We start from the raw sequence: 21,729 nt of genomic DNA on the forward strand, positions 1-21,729 counted from the left end.
GACTGCTGGTGGGATGACTAATTAAGCAGGTTCCTTATAAAATCCTTTCATTCTATAGATGCCTCAGTGTGACAGTAAATAGCTAGTAGGGACATGTGCCACCAGGGACAAGTCAATCGAACAATTTTTTTCCCCTCTTTTATCACTATGACAAATACACAGATCAATCATTTATTTCACTGTCATACAGATGTAATTCGTCAATTTTGCTCACCTTTACATTTATTAAAATGTCAATTCAGTATCAAGTATCTAATTAAAAAATGCAAACAGGTAACTTCCTAAGATCCTGAAGAAGGATGTAAGAATGGGACAGAACAAGAAGAAAGTCAGAAATATTGACGATGACCTATGGCAATTCAGGACCTGGGCAGCTGCTGGGGCTAGACATGCTGACAAAGCAGTTTCAGCGAGTCTGTCACCATGTTGAGGTTTGGGAATCAAGGGATCTCTTTAAACATAAACTCTGCCACTAACTGGCTGTATGACCTTGGGCAGGTTCCTTAATGATCTAAGTGCCAGATTTCTTACCTACAGAATAAAAGATCTGTACTTCACCATGATGTGAGCGACAAGAGAGAATGATGTAAAGTGCACAGCAATGTGCCTGGCATACAAAAGAGCCAGTACTAGTTTTATGTTATTCATAATCATGGGAACTTAGGGAAAGCTTCCATCAATGGTACGTTGGTTTAAAAAGAGAAGGAAATAAAAACAATAACTAAAAGAAGTAAAAGAATGATGAATTCACCAACAAAGAAGTGTTCCTCTCTCATACCCACCACAATGATAGCAAAAACGTAAGATAATCTGTTGAACGTCAAGTGTAAAATAAGACTTCAAGCATCCAGTTGTTAGCAGGCTTAGGGAACACTGTCCTTTGGCACAACAACCCTGCTTGGGGACATTGATCCACATAGGCTCTGCTGGGACCAGCCATCAGGGTGGACACCCTGCTAACTAACTTATAAACCAAGAATCCAGGTACACAGAGAATCTAGGTGTGTGTGTGGAGGAGGGGCTTTGACTCCACAAGTCAGGTAGCTTTTGGATCCATTCAGATTAGAACTCAAGCTGTAAGACACACTGTTTGATTTTATGGTTTCGACAAGAAAATGACTTCTGGAAATATACTTCCACGATCATACATCTCATTTTACGTCTGTTTCTAATTTTTCACAGGTGCCTGAAAACTAACAATAATGAATCAAAATAAATTAACAAGAAGTTATTAAATGCCTACAACATGCATGGTATGGGGGTAATAAATAAAACGCAAAACACAATCTCATTTCTTAAGAACAAAGTTGTATGAAAGTGTCACACACTGGAAAACTCTAAATAAATTACTTGAGATACCTAAGCACGTGATCGTTTCCCACCAAGCTCCCTTAGGTATTACTAGACTGTGCTGTAATTACCTGTCTATTTCCTCTGTAAGCCTGTGAGTCCTAATGTGTCTTAGTACTTTTCACATGTGCCACACAGCACATACTCAGTGAATGTCTGTCAACTGAATGGATGGTGAATGTTCATGGAATCTTGACAATTTCCTGTCAGCCATAATTCAGAGCTGTGTGTAAGTAACAATTTACTGCTTTACATTGTATTTCTTTAATTTATCCTCATTCAAAATGCTAATTAATTAATAAGTAAAAGACAAATGTTAGGAAAGAGCAAAAGTTCTGGTGAGCCCCTAAAATGAAATAAATTGAACTTATTTAGATAACTACAGAATACTACAGTTAAAAAAAAAAAAAAGAGGCTTAGGAGTTGTGGTTCTTAGCAGGATTCCCTCACCCATGGAGTACATAGTGCTAGAGACGCCACATGGTTATGGGACATGGTGTCATGCCATGTGGTGTGACACCCCAACACATCACAGAGAATATACCCCATGCATTCTACTGAGACAGGTATTTCTAATACTAGAGAGTAGAACAGCTAGAACGCTTTAAAGTTTTCTGCAATACTTATTTATCTTGTGCAAAAGAATGATTTGGGGTTCAAGAGTAAAATTAGAAGCCACTGTATTTGTTAAAAGTTACCTGGATTCCAGGAAAACTGTTCCATGTTTCTCAGACACACTATTAGCAAAAGCACATAATTTGTGAATCGTTCCTTAATATCTGAAAAAAATTAACATAAATACTGTAGTGCATATAATAACATAGTGAACATATAAAATAAATGTTAGTCAGAATATGATGAAACTATTATATTAGGTACAAATGTCTATAAAATAAATATACTATTATATATATAAACATATATATGTGTGTATATATATATACACACACACACACACACACACACACACACACACACACACACACACACATATATGATGGTATTATATTGGTAAGCCACTTCTTTCACCAACATAATTCTAGTATCGAGAAGTCCTGTTTTCTACAAACTTCAAAAAATATTCAAACCATCAATCTGCTCAGATTGAGATTGAGTCAGATTCCTTCAATGGTCTTTAGGGATATATGACGACTGTCTTCATTTTACAGAAGAAAAAATAGAAGCAGAGAGTAAAAAAGGAACATAAAACCCCTGTATCCTGGACTATTTCCAATCTGGTAAATAGTAAGTGCACAAGTAAGTGCCCCGACCTGATGAATCCTTTGGCTAAGAGGATCAGTATTACAATAGCATTTCTTAGGATGTATATATAACTTAGGGAGAAAAAACAATCCCCCAAATTAGGTTTCACAATGATATGTAGTATCATAAGTTATTAAGTATGCTCAGCTTAGTCTGAAAGAATTTATTTAATAAAAGTAAATAACTAAATTCCTGCTTACAGCGAGTTGACACATTTCACTTTTTAAGCTATTTAATTATTACAGCCTAAGATACTATGTAATGAAGAAATAAAATGAAATAAATCTGCATCTGCAGTAAGTCTGGCACACCCACCGGGTATGTGTGCATGTGTGTGTGCGCATGCAGTGAGTGGTACGGGCTGTGGCCAGAGCAATCACTCCTATAACGTGATGCATCTCAAAGGCTGTACACATTTTACTGTTTCCAGAATATTCCAGTAGCTCGGCAATTCCAGGCCACGCCACGCCATCCATCTGTGGGAACCCCTATAACCCTCTGCATTTCAATTTCACCTTGAAGTCTTTCCTCAGATTGTCTTGGCTTCCCTTATTTCTACCTTTCCCTGTTAGAGCAAATGATTTGGACTTTTATCCTACAGCTAAACCTTAGGCTCTGTAAGCAAGCTGGTATTTTCCACGTGTGTCTCCCTGAATCCCTAGTCAGGAGCACTGCCTCCTTTTCCAGGGTAGCTCAGCTCTTAGCCCTTGTTTGTGAGAGGTCTGAGCTTTCATAATTCTGCTCTTAGTAGTTAGTGAAGTTGGCAAAGTCAAATCATTTTCTCTGTGTTTTAGTTTCCACATCAATAGAATAGAATAATATCATCTGCTACAAAGAAATTTCCGGATTCATGAGAAGTTTCTGAAAGTATGGTAAGGTGCTATGTAAATGTTTATAATTTTTTTGTATCTTAAATATCCTGAGATTGCAATAACCAATATAATATGCAAATTTAGTAAAAATGTTGAAGAGTAAGAAAAAGGACAGCTAAAGTCAAAGTAACAGTAGTCCAAATGAAATGAGACACTGAAGTTTCAGAATAAACTGCAAAATAATACCGAACAAAGCTGCAAGTAGAATCAAATTGTACATACCACTATTTGACATTTGAAAAAGATTGTTCTTTTCAAACTTCTTGAAAACGCTTCCTTTAATTTCAACAAACTGAAACAGCAAACAGAAATAGCATCTTTATCATTAAAACAGTTTTAAAAATGGATATAGTACATGTAAAACTTCCTGGACAATAAATAACATTTAGAAAAAATTATTTATCCCATCCAGAATATTGCGTTAAAGTGCCTGTATCACCTCAAAAATGTAAAATAAAAATTTCATACTTACATTATTAGACATCATGATAGTAAGCAGGGACTTGTTGTGTGAGTTAAAAGCTACGTTGAGAGTTGTTGCTTGAACCATTATAAGAATTGCATGCAAAACTAGCAGTAAGTGATGTCAAAGAAAAAACTTAAGTCTGTTTTCGTATTATATTAAGAGAGAATACTAAACAATTTTCAAAGTGAATAATGGGGTAAAAGATGACCATGCTTTCTAAAACAAGTCTCACATAGTATTTTATTATCTTAATGATTTCTCTATTAGATGCAGTTGATATAAATTTGACAGGATTAAGATTACACTTCCCATACGAAACAAATAAAAGCGGCAATGAACCTCTGTGCGTCCACTCACTTAGACTGGGAGTCCTGTCTTGTTCTTTCTAGATCTCTGGAATTTGGCATAACGCTTGGGAAATAGGTCCTTAAAAATTTTTGTTAAACAAATAAATTATGGTAAATACTGAAAGAAGACACTTAGCAGTATACATTCTGTATTAAGATAACTTGCATTCTAAAGCAGAAAAGATCACAAAGTAAAAGTCTGGAAGTGATCTTTCTCTATGGTTCTTCAGGGGATGGGAATATAAGACAGTAAGAAATGTCTGATAATTAAGATTCTTTTTCGTATGTCATTTTTGAAGACATGGCAAGTTGCAGAATTATATTCATATTACACACAGAAGAGTTTATTTAAATCAGAACAGTAACTGTTTTAGTCCATTATACTTGAAACAAGTTTTTACTCATAGAAATCTTCCCACTGAGTCCCTTAACTTTCCAAGTATTAATCCAATTCTTTCATACTATCAAGAGACAGTATGAAAAAAATCACATGACTCAGTCCTGTGAACAGGTTCTGAGCCTATATGGAACTTAAATGTAGGTATAGATGTGTGTGTAAATATATATGAACAGGTACACACACACATACTATTTACATCTTCCGTGTTTCCCCGAAAAATAAGACCTAACTGGAAAATAAGCCCTAGCATGATTTTTCAGGATGACATCCCCTGAACATAAGCCCTAATGCATCTTTTGAAGCAAAAATTAATATAAGATCCGGTCTTATATTTGGGAAAACACAGTAGTAAAGCCTTTACTCTTCAAAAGAAAAGCTTTAAGATGGATGTAGGGGGAAGAGTAAAACCTCTAAAATTCCTCCCAACCAATTTCAAACTTTTCTTCTTTATGAACTGTATACATTTTAAGCCCAAGGTTGTAACAAAGAATTTACAGGCTTAAAGATAACTTCAAAAAAATCCAATATAAGTACAAAAAAGTTACATAGAGCTATAGAAATGTAAAGTATCTATAAACACTATCTTTTCATTCAAAAAGCTTTCCACATCATCAGTTACACTGAGAATAGAACTGTTTTGTAGCAGTTCAAAGGAACATGCATACAGGAGGCTCTTTAAATTAATTTATAATCACTATTATAACTAATTTCTCAAAAGAAAGCAGACATTTCACATTAGTGTTTAGGGTACACACACACAGACACGCAATTTTAAATCTGAGAAACAGTTAACCAGATTAAAATTACGCAGAATCGCGCTGGCTGTTGGAATTTCTGATATGCCTAAAAGGATACAGACATAGAGAACAGCCATGAAAAAGTGAGGAATCACCCCAATGTGAGCTCTTTTTCTTTCTTTAGGTTCCGTTGCTGTCCAATAGAGAGCATCTAATATGTCTTGACCAAAGGATGAAAACAGACGATCTGCTACCTAAAGAGAAAAAATATTGTAAAGGTGTTTCTTACTATTCCATTTAAATATGTTACTAAAATTCAGAAGCAACTCAAATACTAGAAATCTGACTTTTTAAATCCCACTGGAAGGTAAGCTTCCAAAGAGCAGGGTCTTTGTCACTTACTCACTGATGTGTCTCTTCCTCACACACAGTGAGTGCTCAAATTCTTGTGCTATTTGAATGAGACTTTGTCTAATCAGCTATGTTTGTGTAACAAGAAAAGTCTTCCATGCTGGCAAAAATAAAAGGGAGACGATATATCAAAATTATAGTTTCTCTTGTTTTAACTCTCTGAATTCAAATTCAGCATTCAAACTTGTGGGGAGCCATGGTTACAGGAAACTCTGAGCTTTACAGAATGGCTCGGTTTATGCTACCTGTTTCCTCCCCCTAAGGCAATTGTCTCTGCCTGCACCTGAGGGGAGCTTAAGCTTGTAAGCTGCTCAGGTATGTGGTGGGAACGGCCAGTTCCCGGACACAGAAGCTGATGCCTATCAGGGCAATTGATAAGATAATTACTTTTGGGAGTTTCAGTGAATTTTGTGTCTCCTATGTAAAAGTTAAAGAATTTACAGTTGCTAAGATAATGCATACTTTCGTTGCTAAGTTGCACGTACTCAAACTGCATATATAGGTGCAGTAAAATAAACTTAGTGTCTCCAGCATCACTGGGGTCCGCGATCGCCATCATCATATGTGAGAGTGTCTTTTATTCATTCCCACTCCCCCATTCGGGAACCGATCGACTTGTGGCGGCTGGCCCGTCACACAAACTTAAATCCTTGAGGCCAAATATATCATCTGAAGCATTCTGTTCATATCCAATATTTGTAAACAGTAGCTGTAATTTGTTTGAGGTTTATTATATAGAATATAGTATGCAGATTTACTTTCTAAAGACATTTTCAGGCACTGATCTTCATGAATATAGCATAATAAGTAATAAAAAGCAGCACATAAAAAAGAAAAACGAGGGTATATCATCCAAGACCCAGCTGAAACGGCAATTCTAAGAGGCCTTTCCTGACCATCGATCGCTTGTGGCTTCCACAGTTTCTAAGGCATCACCCTGTTCTTTTCCATCACGGTAGGTATCATTTCCTGATTCCTCCTTGTTGGCTGTCTATCTCCCACCTTAGAATGTAAGCTCCAGGAGATCAGGCTTTGTTCACCTCTGGATCTGCAGGGCGTCAGACAGTGCTTGGCATATGAAATGCCAATCAAATGCTTGCTGAGAGAATAACAACTACCACGTAGGGAGCGTGCCTGGCATCGTGCTAAGCCCTTTCTATGTACCGTCTTATTTAGTCCTCACAATTCCCCCAGTATCTCCATTTTACAGGTGAGAAATCAAGGGTTAGAGACATTCAACAACCAGCAGCTGTGTGCAGGACCGGAGATGGTTTCGCTCTGGACTCCTCTTGTCCACTGTGTTTAAACCACATCATCTACTACAGTCTACCAAGTGAGGACACATTAAAACCATTTTGATCAGCAATCCATGGATCCCTTTCCTTGACCTATTTCCAAGTAATAGTAATAATACCACATTGTAGAGGGCTTTGTGACTCAGGAGGCATACACATCAAGTTTGGGGACAGGGAGAAGCCCTCCTTACCTGTAATCGCCTAGAGGGAAGGCAGTAAAGGAGACTAGCAGGGCACTGGCACGAAGAAGTATTCAAACAGCACAAGAGGAAGTGAGGCCCAGGCCTCTTTCTGGGGGGACGGAGGGAGCAGGACGGCTATGGTGCTTCCCAGACTTCATGCACACCCACCGCCTGCATCCTACTTGGTGGGGCAAAGCAAGTGTACAGCATGGAGCTACAATAAGGAAGCTGGGGGTGGAGGGGTGAATGCATTTAGGACTAACAAGGATGGCCTGGGCTCCCTGTCTTCTGCGATGAGATGGGAAGCCCTCATGAACCACAGCAATGCAGCTTCAGAGCACAAAGACCAGCAGCCCCAACGTCACCCCATCTGTCCACTCATTAGGAAAAATCCCTTCCTAGCTAATTTAAGACAGGCAGACCTTACTTATGTTCCTAAAAAGTAGTATAGAAAAATGCAAATTTATTATACAACGTAGGGTAGCTTACTGTTTAAAAAACTTATTAAGATTCTGCCTATAAATAAAGTATTTTTTTTGCTTTGTGTAACTGCTTATTTTTTATATAAATGCAGAGTGTCACATGCTGACTGCTTTAAGTTTAAACTGAGATATATTGTATTAAAACTGTTAAGTACTTAGAGAAATTGGGGAACACGTTTACTTGCTCTCTATAAAAATTTCAAAGCAATTTAAATATAAATCTATTACAGCAAACATACGTAGTATATAATCCTATCATTTTCAACATAATTTCCAAAGTTCTAGCAAAAAGTAGATATGGGTTTCCAACAAATATGCCAAGCCAATTTCCCCACCATTTGACAATTTACATTCTCGAGGGGGCAGTGATATGTAGGCAACAGGAACCCTTCTTCCCTCCTGGAGGACATGTCAGGCCCTGACCTGCAGCCTTAAGTGTCCCAGGACCAGCATCACAGGCACCATCTCATTAGAAAGCCAGGCTCTCCAAACCCGGCCCAGATCCACTCAATCAGAATCTGCCTTTTAGCAAGGTCCCCCAGCGACAGGACACATATGGAAGGCCAGGACACCCTGACCAGAGCGGCAGGAAAATTCTCTGTACTGGCGGGCTTCAGGCTGAGCGGCGCCTCGCACCAAGCCTGTGCAGGCGGGGGCTGGGCTGACCCGGCGGGTAGGTGAGGGCTGTCACTCACCTCGAGCATGTTGTAGATGATATAGAGCTTGATGACCGACTGCCCCCTTATCAGATGATACATCATGGAGTAGTCGACATAGTGCATCATAAAATAGCAGATTACCAAAAGGACACCCTTCAAAATGTCACACACCTGGGCAGGCTGCAGCAAACGTCTGTCCCTGCAACATATGAGAAGTAATAAAAATATGAGTTTTACTTCGTAAATTCTCAAAATAAATCGTCTTTATTGGACATACACTGGCATACAAAGGTAATGAGAATTAGGCTGATCTTTCAAAAACTTCAAACTAACAAGGAACGTTATATAACTGACTACTCAACAGTGTGAAATTTTCTGCCCAAGTACAGAATGTAAAGACGTTAAAGCAGAATTACTCTTTGAAGTGGGCAGCCCTGACAAGCGAGCACAGAGGGCAGGTGTCTGTGGAGAGTGCTTTAAAGCAATGGCTTTCCGAGATTATGACATAAGCTTTTACCTCATCGTGAAGCTCGACAGCTTCTGTGTGGATGTACTGTAGTTTTATTTAACAGATCACTGACAGATTTCCAGTTTTTTGCACCTATCAACCATGATGAAATATATATCATGCCTCATATATGAAAGTATATCTATAGGATAAATTCCTAAAATTGGAATTACAAGTTTATGTTCACTTGATATTTTGCGTGAAGCATCTGAACTGCCCTCTGCTGGGGTTGAACTAATCTATACTTCCACTAGAAACATGAGAAAGCCTGCAGCCCATGTGCTTCAATCCGGTGTTTGATCAATTTATGGATCTTTGTCAATACTACTGGTGAAAAATGGTACCTAGTATAGTTCCAATGTTAATTTCTGTCATTAGGAGACCGACATCTTCTTAATGTATTTAAACTATTTATATTTTCTGTGAATTCTCTCATACTTTTTTATTATTGGTTTGTAAGATAGCTTTTACATTATAGAAGTTAGCCCTCTGTGACATGAGTTGAAAATAGGTTTTTCCCCTAATTAATATGAGTAGAATCATTCCTTACTTCTGAGGTCAGAGTATGAAGAGCTAAACCTAAACTGTGACTGGAAACATCTTACAAAGACACAGAAAAAAGTATAGGAGGTAAGAAGAAATTCAGGATTTCTTTCACTGGATATAAACTCCTGTGACAAAAATGGGAAGTTTTCTCCAAGTGCACTGTGGGCTGATGCCTCAGGGCAGCAAATGCTGTCTCCTGTTATGGCAGCTTGTATGTACAGTGCCATCAACAGAAAGCCCCGCGTATTTTCAGTAGGAGCTGCAGAATCTCTTCATTTCCAACCATCGTGACAACAGTGTCACAGCGCCGCACGGGTGAGCTCACTTCCCAGCTGAGCTACCTGCTGAAGTGTTTTATTCGTTGGCTACCTGCTCTCTGGAGTGCTTTCCTAACTCTTGTCACATTTGGGTCAGGGGCTCTTTTCCTCCCAAGATCCTTCAACAAGGAACGTGTAAGTCTCCCAACTGATACCCGGAACACTGTTTTACAAGGTACCGATGATGCAGCAATGCCAACTCTGTGAGCAGTTGCTACAGAACTCCTTTCTTGTTTTCTACAGGGCACACTGCATGTGGTTGAGTAAGGAATGAATTTCATCTGTCCCCAGAGAGAATAAGGGATACTGCAATAGTCCTGAAAAGAGGCAAGTTCTGTGAAGACTGTCCAGGAAAGGCTAGAAGTACCAGGGAAGACACTGGGCTGAACCAATCAGCTGAAAGGGGGACGGGTCAGACTTGGTCCAAGTCAGATGACAAGTCTTGAGACCTCATCATAAACTGAATGCAATTATTCTCAGCAGTTGAAGTTTTGGGAGAAATTGTATCAAGGACAAAGTTGACAATCTCTCTCATTGTTTCTCTGTCCCCTTTTCTCCAGTGCCGTTCCCTCTCCCAGACAGACTCGGGCTCTTTCTTCCTCATGGAACCCAGAGTGAACTGCGTCTCCTGCCTCCAAATATCCAGCCCAGAACACAGATCTCTGCCAATGGCTATTCAACTATCAATTCCCTGCCCTCACCCCCACAAGACTGAAAATGGAAGAGGGATTACATTTGCTGAGAATTGGAGCTAATCTCATTTTTAATTCAAACAATGAGAGGAGGAGACATTTTGAACACTCCAGGGCTCCAGGCCTATGTGCGACTGTCTCCTCTGGGACAGCCAGGGGACGAAGGGTGGCTTCGGGACCGAGTACACCAGCCACCTCCTCCTCAGAGTGTGGGCCCAGCTGGGCATATGCTGAAAATCACCAATAGTCGTAGGCCTTTGTATTTAAGTACAGGTCATGCTTTCTGAATGAAAGAAAATGATAGGAATGAAAAATAAGGTGGTATTAATGAATCATCATTAATTACCAAAATGATTTTGATAACTAATTAAAGTAGAAAACTATACTTAGAGCCTTTGGTATTAGATTGGCATTTATTTAGTTAAGTGATCTTAGTCAAAGCATTTCTATCTAAGACATAAAGGGCTATTTAATGTATAGATCAACTGTAATTCCTTATAAACGTTTGCAGCAAAGGACCAAAGTGTTAGTATAACTATGAACTATTATCTTTAATACAAGTCACTGTTAGAAATTAGAGCTACCAAACATTGGAAAATAATGCCACACATTCTGAACCAAGATGATAATAAATTAAATTTTAAAAATTTTGCATAAATTTTATGAGCTTTATCTTGCCCAGGATTAAACTGGGCTGTAAAAACAATAGAAAAGTTGTAGAAACACCTTATGTGACCTCCCATCCAGTTATTATGTGGCAGGTATCATTCTGGGCACCCTGCATACTTTCAGGTTAGTTTCCCAATAATCCTCTGAGGAGGGTACTATCACCATCCCAATTTTACAGATGAGGCCAACAGTCATCAAGAGTGTGCCTGCAGCCGTGGTCAGTAAATCAGGAAGTGGGGGAGCAGGGACCTGGGCCTCGGCAGCCTGGCTCCAGGTGGCATGCTCTTCACCACCACCTGCCATTCTACACTTTTCCTTAAAAGGAATTTTAAACTTACAGGAATCAACAACTCAGTACCTTTAATCTTTGAGCATAATCTTTGAGCATAATACAATACAATTTATGACTGTGTTGTAATCTCATTTGGAAAAATTATTGTACTAAAAACATATCACATTTACTCTTTATTTCTAAAAAGAGAAAAAATAGGGCTATTGCCCATTGGATCCACTGCTTTCTTTGCACTCGATGCTCTGGTGAAAATCTATCATAATTAGTTGCCACACAGATGACTCTGATTTTCAAAATCAGGACCATCTGTCATGCAGGGTCTCAGCTCCTGCTCCCCGCACCACAACGCAGGGTATGGTGAGCCCAAAAAGGAACAACAACGGAGCCATACATAGGGGAGTCATACCACTATATTCTCGATGGCGACTGGTCGAGATACAAAAGTAAACATCTGCCAGTACCCCAAGGAGGGGTCCTCCTGCACCCCAGTCTCACCAGTGCCGGACGAGACACATGAAGTAGGATCAACACGATCCGCAATCCACAATCCACATGCTAACCGCATATGCTGGCCACAATCCGCCATCCGCTTCCCTGCCAACCAACCAACCCCCTAACGCAGCCACAGCAGTTGTATTAGTGGCTAATGGCTAACTGCTTACAGCGGATGGCCACCCAGCCACAGCACATGGCCATCTGATTACAGCTGATGGCTATCTAATAACCGAGCCAGCACCTTTTCAGGCCAAGAGCCTGGAAGCTGCTCTCGGGGACTCTGTCCCCACACCATCAGTCAAATAAAAGCAGCACAACTCTTAGGAAACAAGGGTCTTGTTTTCATATAAATGTCCCTGTCAATGAAAAAGAAAAGTTGCAAAACAAAAATTATTTGTAAGGTGGCATCTTAAAGACATCTGTATGTACCATGGCCTCTCTGCATAAGAAAACACCCGACCTCAAAATAAGTTCATCTGGTTTGTAACAACTTGAACCAGTCCCAGTATTTGTTTTCTTCTCTGCTAGGATATTTTTAGAGAACACTCTGATAAGCATTTCCAACACCATAAGAAGCTTATCCACAGCCCTGCCAATCAACTCTAAATTGGCTTTTGAACATTACTTTCAGGCCAAAGCTCTTCCTTATAAATGTCTGTTAAACAGCAGTCACTGGCAATTCATTTTGCAAAAGCTGAAAATCCTATACGAACGCATAAACAAGTGGAGTAAGCTGTGAAAACCTACGAATCTATTTTACAGGTTGGCTCTGAGTTACTGCAAAACAAGTAATATTAAACAAGACATTCAACGGAACTTAATTTTTTTTTTAATTTGCAAGTTAAACCACTCTTTCAGAAACCAAATTTTCTACATTTCTAAATTTTATGTTACTCATTCAAATACTTCCACTGGATGCACAATTACCAACTGAAGTGTTCCCATTGCCTCAAAGGGCTAACATGGGAACAGATGATATAGCAAAGACGACCTCCCCCTCTTAAGCAGAAGATATATGTTGGCCAAGATTAAAGTAAAAACTGGTCTCGGACAGAAAGATCAAGAAGGAAGAAGAGACAATACAAAAATGAGCAGGAGAAATGGGGTAACCCCCACCTAGTTCATTTTCAAACTGGTATTAAAACATGCCAAAGTGTCAGCATGAGATATTTCATTATAAAATACATAGGCTGGATCTTTGTTTCTTTCTCTCTTTCTCTCTTTTAACATTTTAAGCTACTTGTGGTACAATTGAAAGAATGAAGAAATATAAGCACTATTGAAATAAAAAATGTTAAATATTAAATATGGTTCCCATTGTGGAAAGAGAAGTCCCTTTATAATTTTAAAGTTAATTGGAATAAAGTATTGAGATTAAGATGTTTTAACTGAATGACTAACACTTTCCTTGGGCTTTAAAATAATTTCAAATGATACTAGAAACAAAAATAACTAGTTTTATAAAGCTACGTTGAGTGCTGAGAGTGATACAAAATAAAAACTGCTCACGTGGAAGGGACTAACCTCAGTGGACTGCTGTGACATTGGGGATGAGTATCTGCTGTCACATCTGGACCAACGTGTTTAAATCCAAGATCATTTTACTGAGTGATTTTCCTATGTTAGGTGAGATCATGTGAAATCCTGTACAAAGTGGACAAAACTTTACCACCAAGTAACACTTCACTATGAGTCCATCCCCAAATGGTTATATCTGCCTGTGCTGTTATTATTATTTTTCTGCATTTTAATTCATAATTTGTTTGTACTGATGTCAATTTGGCCAAGAATATAGAAGGAAAAATCAGGGTTTACTCACCACAAGGAGTCCCTGTGACACCACATTCCATTCTATAAAGGAAGTGAAAGTGCTCCTCCCTTCGGTCTGATTTACAAGAGAGAAAGAAAGAGAGAAGGTTGTAATGTTGCTACCCTGCTTAGAGCGTCATGGTGAGGAAAGGGGACAACAAAACCTGTTGTTACGAAGACTCTCTAATAAAACAAACATACTGCTCTCTACAAATCAGCCACATAGATCGTCCCTGGTAAGAGGACATACCAGACATAATTGTTTCCCCAGAGTAAGTTACCAAGAGCTCTCCCTACATGTGTTACAGGACGGCATGAATCACTCAGGCCAAGATTAAGGCATATGTCTAAAAAGAAAAATCGACTGTATGTGTGCGGTTAATTTTAGGTAGAACTATTTTGAAGAAAGTAAGGCATATAGAGGTAACCCAATGGGTTAAGAAACTCTCAAGCATTTTAAATTCATAATTATTCTGGAAGATAAGAGCTTTCCTATGAAGTAAACTCTCAAAAGAAAAAGACACTACTGCTTCTTTAAATAAAAAGAAGTCCAAGAAGCCTCAAAAATGCCTAAAACCAGGGTGAGATATCAGCAAATTTGCTTGTACATATTTTATTTGCTCTAATAATGAAAGAAAAATACTCTAGTATTTAGTACTTAAACCTACTCTACACTTGTTACTGTCTAAAGCAGGGGTGTCAAAACTGCGGCCCGCGCAGGCCAACTGTGGTCTGCAATCCATTGTTAATTGGCCCGCAGCAAATTCCAAAAATATATTTAGTTTACTTAAATAAACCAGGTGAGGCAATACGTACTTCACCTCGAGTGAGTCGCCCGGCTATTTGTGTATTTTACCGCATATGGTCCTAGGTGAAAAACGTTGAAGAAAGTTTGGACACCCCCGGTCTAAAGTGTTTTAAAAGTTTTCAAAAATAACTATCAGTTCTCAGCACCAGATAGTATCATTTGTCTTTATAATCTCCCTCAATTTTTAACTCAAATATGACTGAGAATTCTAAAACACAACATGAAGTCACAAGTTCAAGGAGGAAAGAGGAGTTACAAAAATGCCAGGCAAATTAGAAAAAACTTCAACAATGGGTTATTCTTTATTCTACAAGTAAACTTGGGAAAATCATGTTTGGTACCTCTCTTAGCATAATACAGAGCAGTCTACTTTTCTAAAAAAAAACCAAAATAATTTCATTCTTCCGAGAAACACAGATACCTCATATAATAAATCAAAACTTATTTTTAAAAAAGTTATCCTCATTCAAGAAGCATCGTGAATGTTTTTCTAAAACGATACTACCCTATTTGGGAAAGGGAAGAAATACCTAACTGCATCTGCTTTTAAAGAATCTAAGGAGCTGGCCCAGTGGCCCAGGTGGTTGGAGGGCCATACTCCTAACACCGAGGTCGCAGGTTAGATTCCCACATGAGCCAGTGAGCTGCGCCCTCTACAGCTAAGATTGTGAACAACAGTTCTCCCTGGAGCTGGGCTGCTGTGAGGTTGGCGTAAGCTGCCCTAAGCTGCTGAGTGCTGCCCTGGGCTACTGTGTAGCCATGAGCGGCCGGCGGCCAGCGTCAGCGGCTGTGTGCTACCATGTGCTGCCATGAGTGGCCGGTGGCCAGCATGAGTGGCCAGCAGCCATCGTGAGCGGCCAGCAGCCAGCAAGACCTGCTGTGAGCTGCCGTGAGCGGCCTACCGACTACTGCAGCTGGAGGGGGGGTGGGCAAGGCTCATAATACCAGCATGGGCCAGGGAGCTGTGTCCTACACAACTAGACTGAGAAACAACAGCTTGAAGGGGGGAGGGGGCGGCGGCAGAGGTGGCGGAAGAAGGGAGGGAAAAAGAAAAAGAATCTAGGTGTATTTATTAGAATAGTTTTAACTCAGTATTCTTGAGATTACTCAGGACAGATGCACACTCTTTATGGAAGCAGTGTATCCTTTGCAGACAACACACACAACTACAGAGTCAAGATAATTATCCTGTCAACATCTTAAAGTGAACAATATTTTAACGGTCAACAGCCGGCAAGATGCCCAGCAGTGGAGCAATCACGATGAAGGCTGGGTTTCCCAAAGAGCTGCAGAATTGCTGGCCCTCTGCGCCCAGGCCCCCTTGCCCTCTGTGCCCCCGCCCCCTGCGCCCCCGTCCCAGCTTTAGCGAGAGGCAGAGTCCTTGCGCACTCACTTACATGCTGGCAAAACAACAAAACCGACACCAAAAGCCACTGCAAGTTTACAGAAGATTCAGAAATAGGCTCAGATAGATTCTAAAGCAGAAAATCCCGGAGGGTGTCAGCTTTCAAAAGCCTCTCCTGGATTCTGTACCAGATATAACTACAAGAGGAGGAGGTGAGAACACTAATCTCAAATATGAAAAGGCAACAATAATATTATTTTCCTACAGATATGATACTGAAACAAACAATAGCAGAGACTACAAATTACTGTTTTCATGCCAGCCTCTGGATTACTTTGACAAATACCTTTTTTCCCCCTTTTGGGGGAATAATTTCAAAGAACTAAGAGACAAGGAAGAGAATAACTTGTTTTTTACAGAAAAGACTGAAATAGAGGAGAGTGAAAAAAAGAAAACAAAAAGAATATAATCAACTTATTTGCTAGTCTCTTTAATTTCTTCTTATCCCTTGGAAAAAATAAAGTCAGACTGAGGAAAAGAGCACTTTTTACTGGCTGAGAAAGACGGAACATGATACAGCTACAGGCAAGAGAAATTAGATAATCTTTAATGGGAGTGGAGAAGGTTGGGAGAAAAGCTATAGGAAGGCAAAATTTGGCTATTCCTGAATAATAATTTTACAAAAATAAAACGTATTTTTATATTTTTAAAATATCTGAAAGTTCTTACACACAATATTAATAGCTTTAACATTTTTTCACAATATATTTTAAGTTTCAAATATTTCAAGTTTGGTACTTTTAAAAATAATGCTCAAAAAGACACTGTTTACTAAACTGACCAAAGAAAATACAAATTGTACCCCATATCACTGTAAGCACAAATTACTCAATTTTAATAAAGTATGAAGGCACTGAAACAGTAGGCAGTGTTTTCATATTCTGTGTAACCCAGCCTATACTCACTCACAGAGGTAGTTAAAATAGCGGGAAGTTTTGTTACATAATTTTAACTGCATTTCACATTTTACATATAGCATATATTTATTAGTGACAACATAAAAAGTAATTTTTCAGTTGATCCAAATTGCAGAAATAGTTAAGAACTGTTTGCACAGGGAAACTTAAAATTAAGTCTGAAATGCAGGGTGCAACATAATAGGCTGCCCTCTAGTGTTACTTTCGTTATAAAACCTTAAAAGTAGAACACACTTTAATTTTGTTTTTAAATATTACTGAAATTAATTTAGATTGAGAATATAAATATACAAAAGCAATCATTTTTATGTGTTAAAAAAACCTTAAAATATATAGAAACCATTGGCTCCAGGGACCATCAGCCACTGAACAAAGCAAATGGGAGTAGAGGACTGAAGATTTTTGAACTCCCCACAATAACTCTTAGTTTGCAAACACTGAAAGACTTCTCCAATGCTACTTTGGTGCCCTGCTTCCCCAAGTGACAAGAAACACAAAGAAATGACACAGTTAAATGCCTATACAACAACAAGATGGTTCTTCAAGTAAGAGCCTAAAAAAGGGGCCCTGGGGAACACTGCAAGTCCCTACTGTCACTCGGTGAACTCTGCCATGTGCTGACATCCCCAAGGAAGGACCCACTCCAGAAGAAGAGAGGCCTCAGAATAATATCCTGTGAATATCTTATCTCCTCATGCCAATGGCCACTTAGAACATGACATGTATTTAAAAGTCATTCACTTAAAGATGGCTAGAACACAATTTGCCTCACGGTAGATCAGAGTAACTAAAAGGTAACTTAGCTCATAGTGTAAACGTGAAAACACCTACATGGCATCAGTTATTTTGTCAGGTAGCTTCACCTGGCTTTCCCTACACGTCCATGTGTTCACCTCTGTTATGCAATCACACATGAAGCTTTATATTTAGTAATGTCTTGTTAGATTTGTTTTTATCGTCTTCTGAAAAGGTAACTGAAATAACCATGATTTTATTGAGCTTCCAATAGTGATAAAAGAAAATAATACCGGAGGTTAGGCTTTGTTAATATTAACTGTGCTACAAATATTACAAACATCTTTTAAAAAAGGTTTGCTAATAAGAATAAAGCCTTCTTAAAAATTCTCCCAAAAGTATAAAGGATGTACTTGAATATATCTTAAAGTTGATGATAAATTCCCAAAAAGATTTTCCCATTGATTAACACGTACTTAAAAACATATCGCAATCCTCTCATTCTGGAGAGGAAGGTTACAGAGTGTAAAGTATCACATATAACAATGGTGTTCTCGTAATTGTTTTACTCCGCGTGATCATGCAAAGAAGAATTTTTACTCTTCACCATTTGATCACCATGATCAATAAATTGTTCCATATATACTGAAAGGACTTCTTCCTTATTAAAGCTGATTAAGGATCATTTTTAAAAGGAACAATATAAAAAAAAATAAAAAAACAAAAGGAACAATATGTGTTATTCAGTGCTTACTAAGTATTAAGTATCTGCTTATTTACTATTTTAAAAGAGAATCTTCCATGACTTTAGTGTTTAAAAAAAAAATCAGCATGTAAGTCTGTAGATCAACCAATAATTTTGTAACTCAGTTTCCATGGCTGTTATTAATCATAATTTTAATTATATATCACAGACTAGTCACCTACTTTATAGTTAAATGAAGTTTCACATGTTATTGTGCGTTTCAGCGTTTTTCAAAGCGTTTCTGGAATAAAATGCGTTTAGAAAAGTGATGCATATCAGAAATGTCACTTGGGCAACTATGCTAAGAACCATGTAATGTTATAGCGAGTGACTACACGGAGTGGAGACATGTCGACATAACTACACAAAGAAAGAAAACCGTAATATCGAAACTTCTTCTAACCTCAGGACCAATAACACATCAAGAGTCATGTAAGCTTAACATTTTCATCGTACTGTTCCTAGTTTTGGTGGAGAAAAAAAGGGAAGGAAATTAGTATTTGTTCTGGACTACTGTGAACCAGGCATTACGCTGGGTATTCGATTTACTCCTCACCATCTTTGCGGTAAAAGATGCTAGGTTCTCAGTACCCCCTTTTTTACTGATGGGGAAACAGGCTTCAAGAACTCAAGTAGCGGCCCACAGCTCACCAGCTAATCCATGTTGGTTCGGGCTGTCTGATCCTTCCCATTCGGGACAAGAGTCTTCGAGAGTTTTCCCCTCTCACAAATCAGCGGGAGTCTCACCTGTAATCAGCTACTAAGGCTCCCTAGGCCACTAAAAAGTGATTCTCAAACAGGGTGCAGGAGAAACCCCTGTAGTAAGGACTCCCTAGTAGATTGAGACCACCCACTCATCCCCATCTCCCAGCCTAGAACCCAGTCTTGACGCCCAGGTGGCCAAGGGACTTGCAGAAAATAACGGTGCAGGGTGAGGTGGCGCAGTGGCAACGAGGTCTTTGACTCTCAGGTCCTAGGCCCTTCCTACTCTCCCTGTACACAGCCTCCTGCGTTAATAACGTTCACTTACTGGCCAAAGCAAGGCTCTGGTTCAAAATCATTCAGAAAATGAATACACATATTCAAAGTACAAATATTATATAAACATATTATATTCTATTCATTACAAAGATAAAGAACATTAGTGTATGCATTAAAGACCAAAATGTGAATGAAAGTATATGAATTATCCCTATTCTGAAAAACCTATCCAAGTGATTATGTAGTTTAACAACTACAAGCAGTAAAAATAATTTAACTTAAAATAGTTCATGATCTTCAACTTACCTTAAGCCATAGCAAGGCAGAGTGAAGAGCCGGAATAGTGCCAGAAAAACTCGTAAAGGAAGCAGGGTGAACACATATAGAAATGCATCCAGGCACAGAAAGATTCCAAAAACCATGAGCTGGATTTTAAAAGGAGAGAAGAAAACGAAACAAAATATAAAATAAATATTCTTTAAATAATTATACATGAAAATTTTAAACAAGGAATTTCTAAACTTTGTGGGAAATTCATTTGTCATAACTTAGTTATGAGAATAACAAGTTAATAATCCTACTTGTGTATATTAGCCATATTTTAATGAAAAATCCTTTTTTTAAAGTATAAACCTGTACTTCTTCTTCTAGAGTCTTTGGTTTACCACCTATAGAAGTCGATTACTCAAAAGACAAGTTGCCCTTAACCAGAGCTATGCAACGTCTGCCATGGCTTTCTGAGTACTTCCTCAAATTTTAAAGATAGTATAGAAAACCTTTGGATAAAACTCTTAACTCTAACTTTTACTCTGTATAATTTTGCTATTTCCTCTTTTTCACAGTGTTTCATGACTGGGAAATATTGAAATACACACTGTATTAAAATACTGTTTCTTTATGTTAAAATATCTAAATTGATGATTATTTTTAAGACAATTTCATGTGCACTTCAACTAGCTATGTCCAGAAGACGTTATTCTTAATTGCAGGAGTAGCTGCTAATGTTTGTCTCTCTCCCCCTTTCTTGCGTCCTTACCACATCCTTCCTATTTTTTGTAACATTATACATTTTCACCCGTTAAATGTACGACTATACTTCATAGAAGGAGGGTGGAGTCTTGGTGGCTTGGAGAAGTAGCCACACCCATGTGACCAAACTCTGTAATTGTAAGAGCGGTGACTTCCTGTACGTTTGACACACGAGCCTGGTATGATGTATATGCCCTCCCTCACACATAACACCCCATGTATCCTTAGTCAATAAACTGTCCTGCATACGAGTATGATATATTAAATAGTTAAAATCCACAGTTAACAAGCAGAATTGCACCCCCACCCCCAATTCATGTTGAAGTCCTAACCCCTCCCCGCACCTCAGAATGTGACTGTATTTGGAGATGGGGTCTTTCAAGAGGTAATTCAGTTAAAAATGAGTTCATTAGAGTGGACTCTAATCCAGTATGATTGGTGTCCTTACTAGAAGAGGAAATTTGGATACAGAGACAGACAGAAGGAAGATGAAACAAAAACGGAGAAGACGGCCACCTACAAGCCAAAGAGAGAGGCTTCAGAAGAAATCAGCTCTGCTGATGCCTTGATCTTAAGACTTCCAGCCTCCAGAGCTGTGATTTTAAGCCACCCCATCTGTGGTACTTCGTTATAGCTGCCTTAGCAAACTAATAGCACACCTTTAAAAGAAAGGACACATTAATTTTTGCAAGATGCCTCAAAAATGTATTTCTCATATACATATATTCAGAATGCAGAGACCCTAATAATTTTTTTAGGGTCATCATGAACAACAATTAAAGTACAAGGTATGATCGAAAACTACAGTGAATGTGTAAATAAAAACAATTATTACAGTAAAAAACATTGCCATTAATCCCCCTCAAAATACTCCCCCTCACTTCAAACACACTTATCCCATTGTTCTTGCCACTTTCTGAAGCAGTTCTGGAAGTCCTCTTTTGTGTCTTTAGTTGCACTGTTGTGGCTGCCTCAATGTCCTGCATCGAGTCAAAATGCTTACCTTTCATGGTCATTTTGACTTTGGGGAAGAGCCAGAAGTTTCACAGTGCCAGATCCAGTGAATAAAGTGGATGAGGACACACCGTAATGTTATTATTTGACAGAAATTGCCGAACCAGAAGTGATGTGTGACACGGAGCGTTGTCAAGATGGAGGATGAAGTAAAGACACTTACGAAAGAGGACTTCTAGAACTGCTGCAGAAAGTGTCAAGAACAATGAGATACGTGTGTTCAAAGCAAGGGCGAGCATTTTGAAGGGGATTAATGGCAATGTGTCTTTTACTGTAATAATTTTTTTTATTTAAACATTCACC

The 21,729-nt window shown here is 38.7% G+C and overlaps 1 protein-coding gene across 1 annotated transcript in view; it reads right to left on the reverse strand.

The window, feature by feature from the left end:
• Positions 1-21,729, reverse strand: part of TAPT1 (transmembrane anterior posterior transformation 1) — a 53,897-nt gene that overhangs the window by 14,965 nt on the left and 17,203 nt on the right. Inside the window, exons 3-8 of the mRNA XM_074321651.1 lie at positions 19,690-19,808; positions 8,501-8,663; positions 5,554-5,689; positions 3,958-4,055; positions 3,708-3,777; positions 2,049-2,129 (exon numbers count right to left, since the gene is read on the reverse strand). Of these exons, the coding sequence (XP_074177752.1) occupies positions 2,049-2,129; positions 3,708-3,777; positions 3,958-4,055; positions 5,554-5,689; positions 8,501-8,663; positions 19,690-19,808 (667 nt within the window). The remainder of the gene's footprint in view (positions 1-2,048; positions 2,130-3,707; positions 3,778-3,957; positions 4,056-5,553; positions 5,690-8,500; positions 8,664-19,689; positions 19,809-21,729) is intronic.

The sequence above is a fragment of the Rhinolophus sinicus genome, linkage group LG02, assembly GCF_036562045.2.
Source record: "Rhinolophus sinicus isolate RSC01 linkage group LG02, ASM3656204v1, whole genome shotgun sequence".
Lineage (NCBI taxonomy): Eukaryota > Metazoa > Chordata > Mammalia > Chiroptera > Rhinolophidae > Rhinolophus > Rhinolophus sinicus.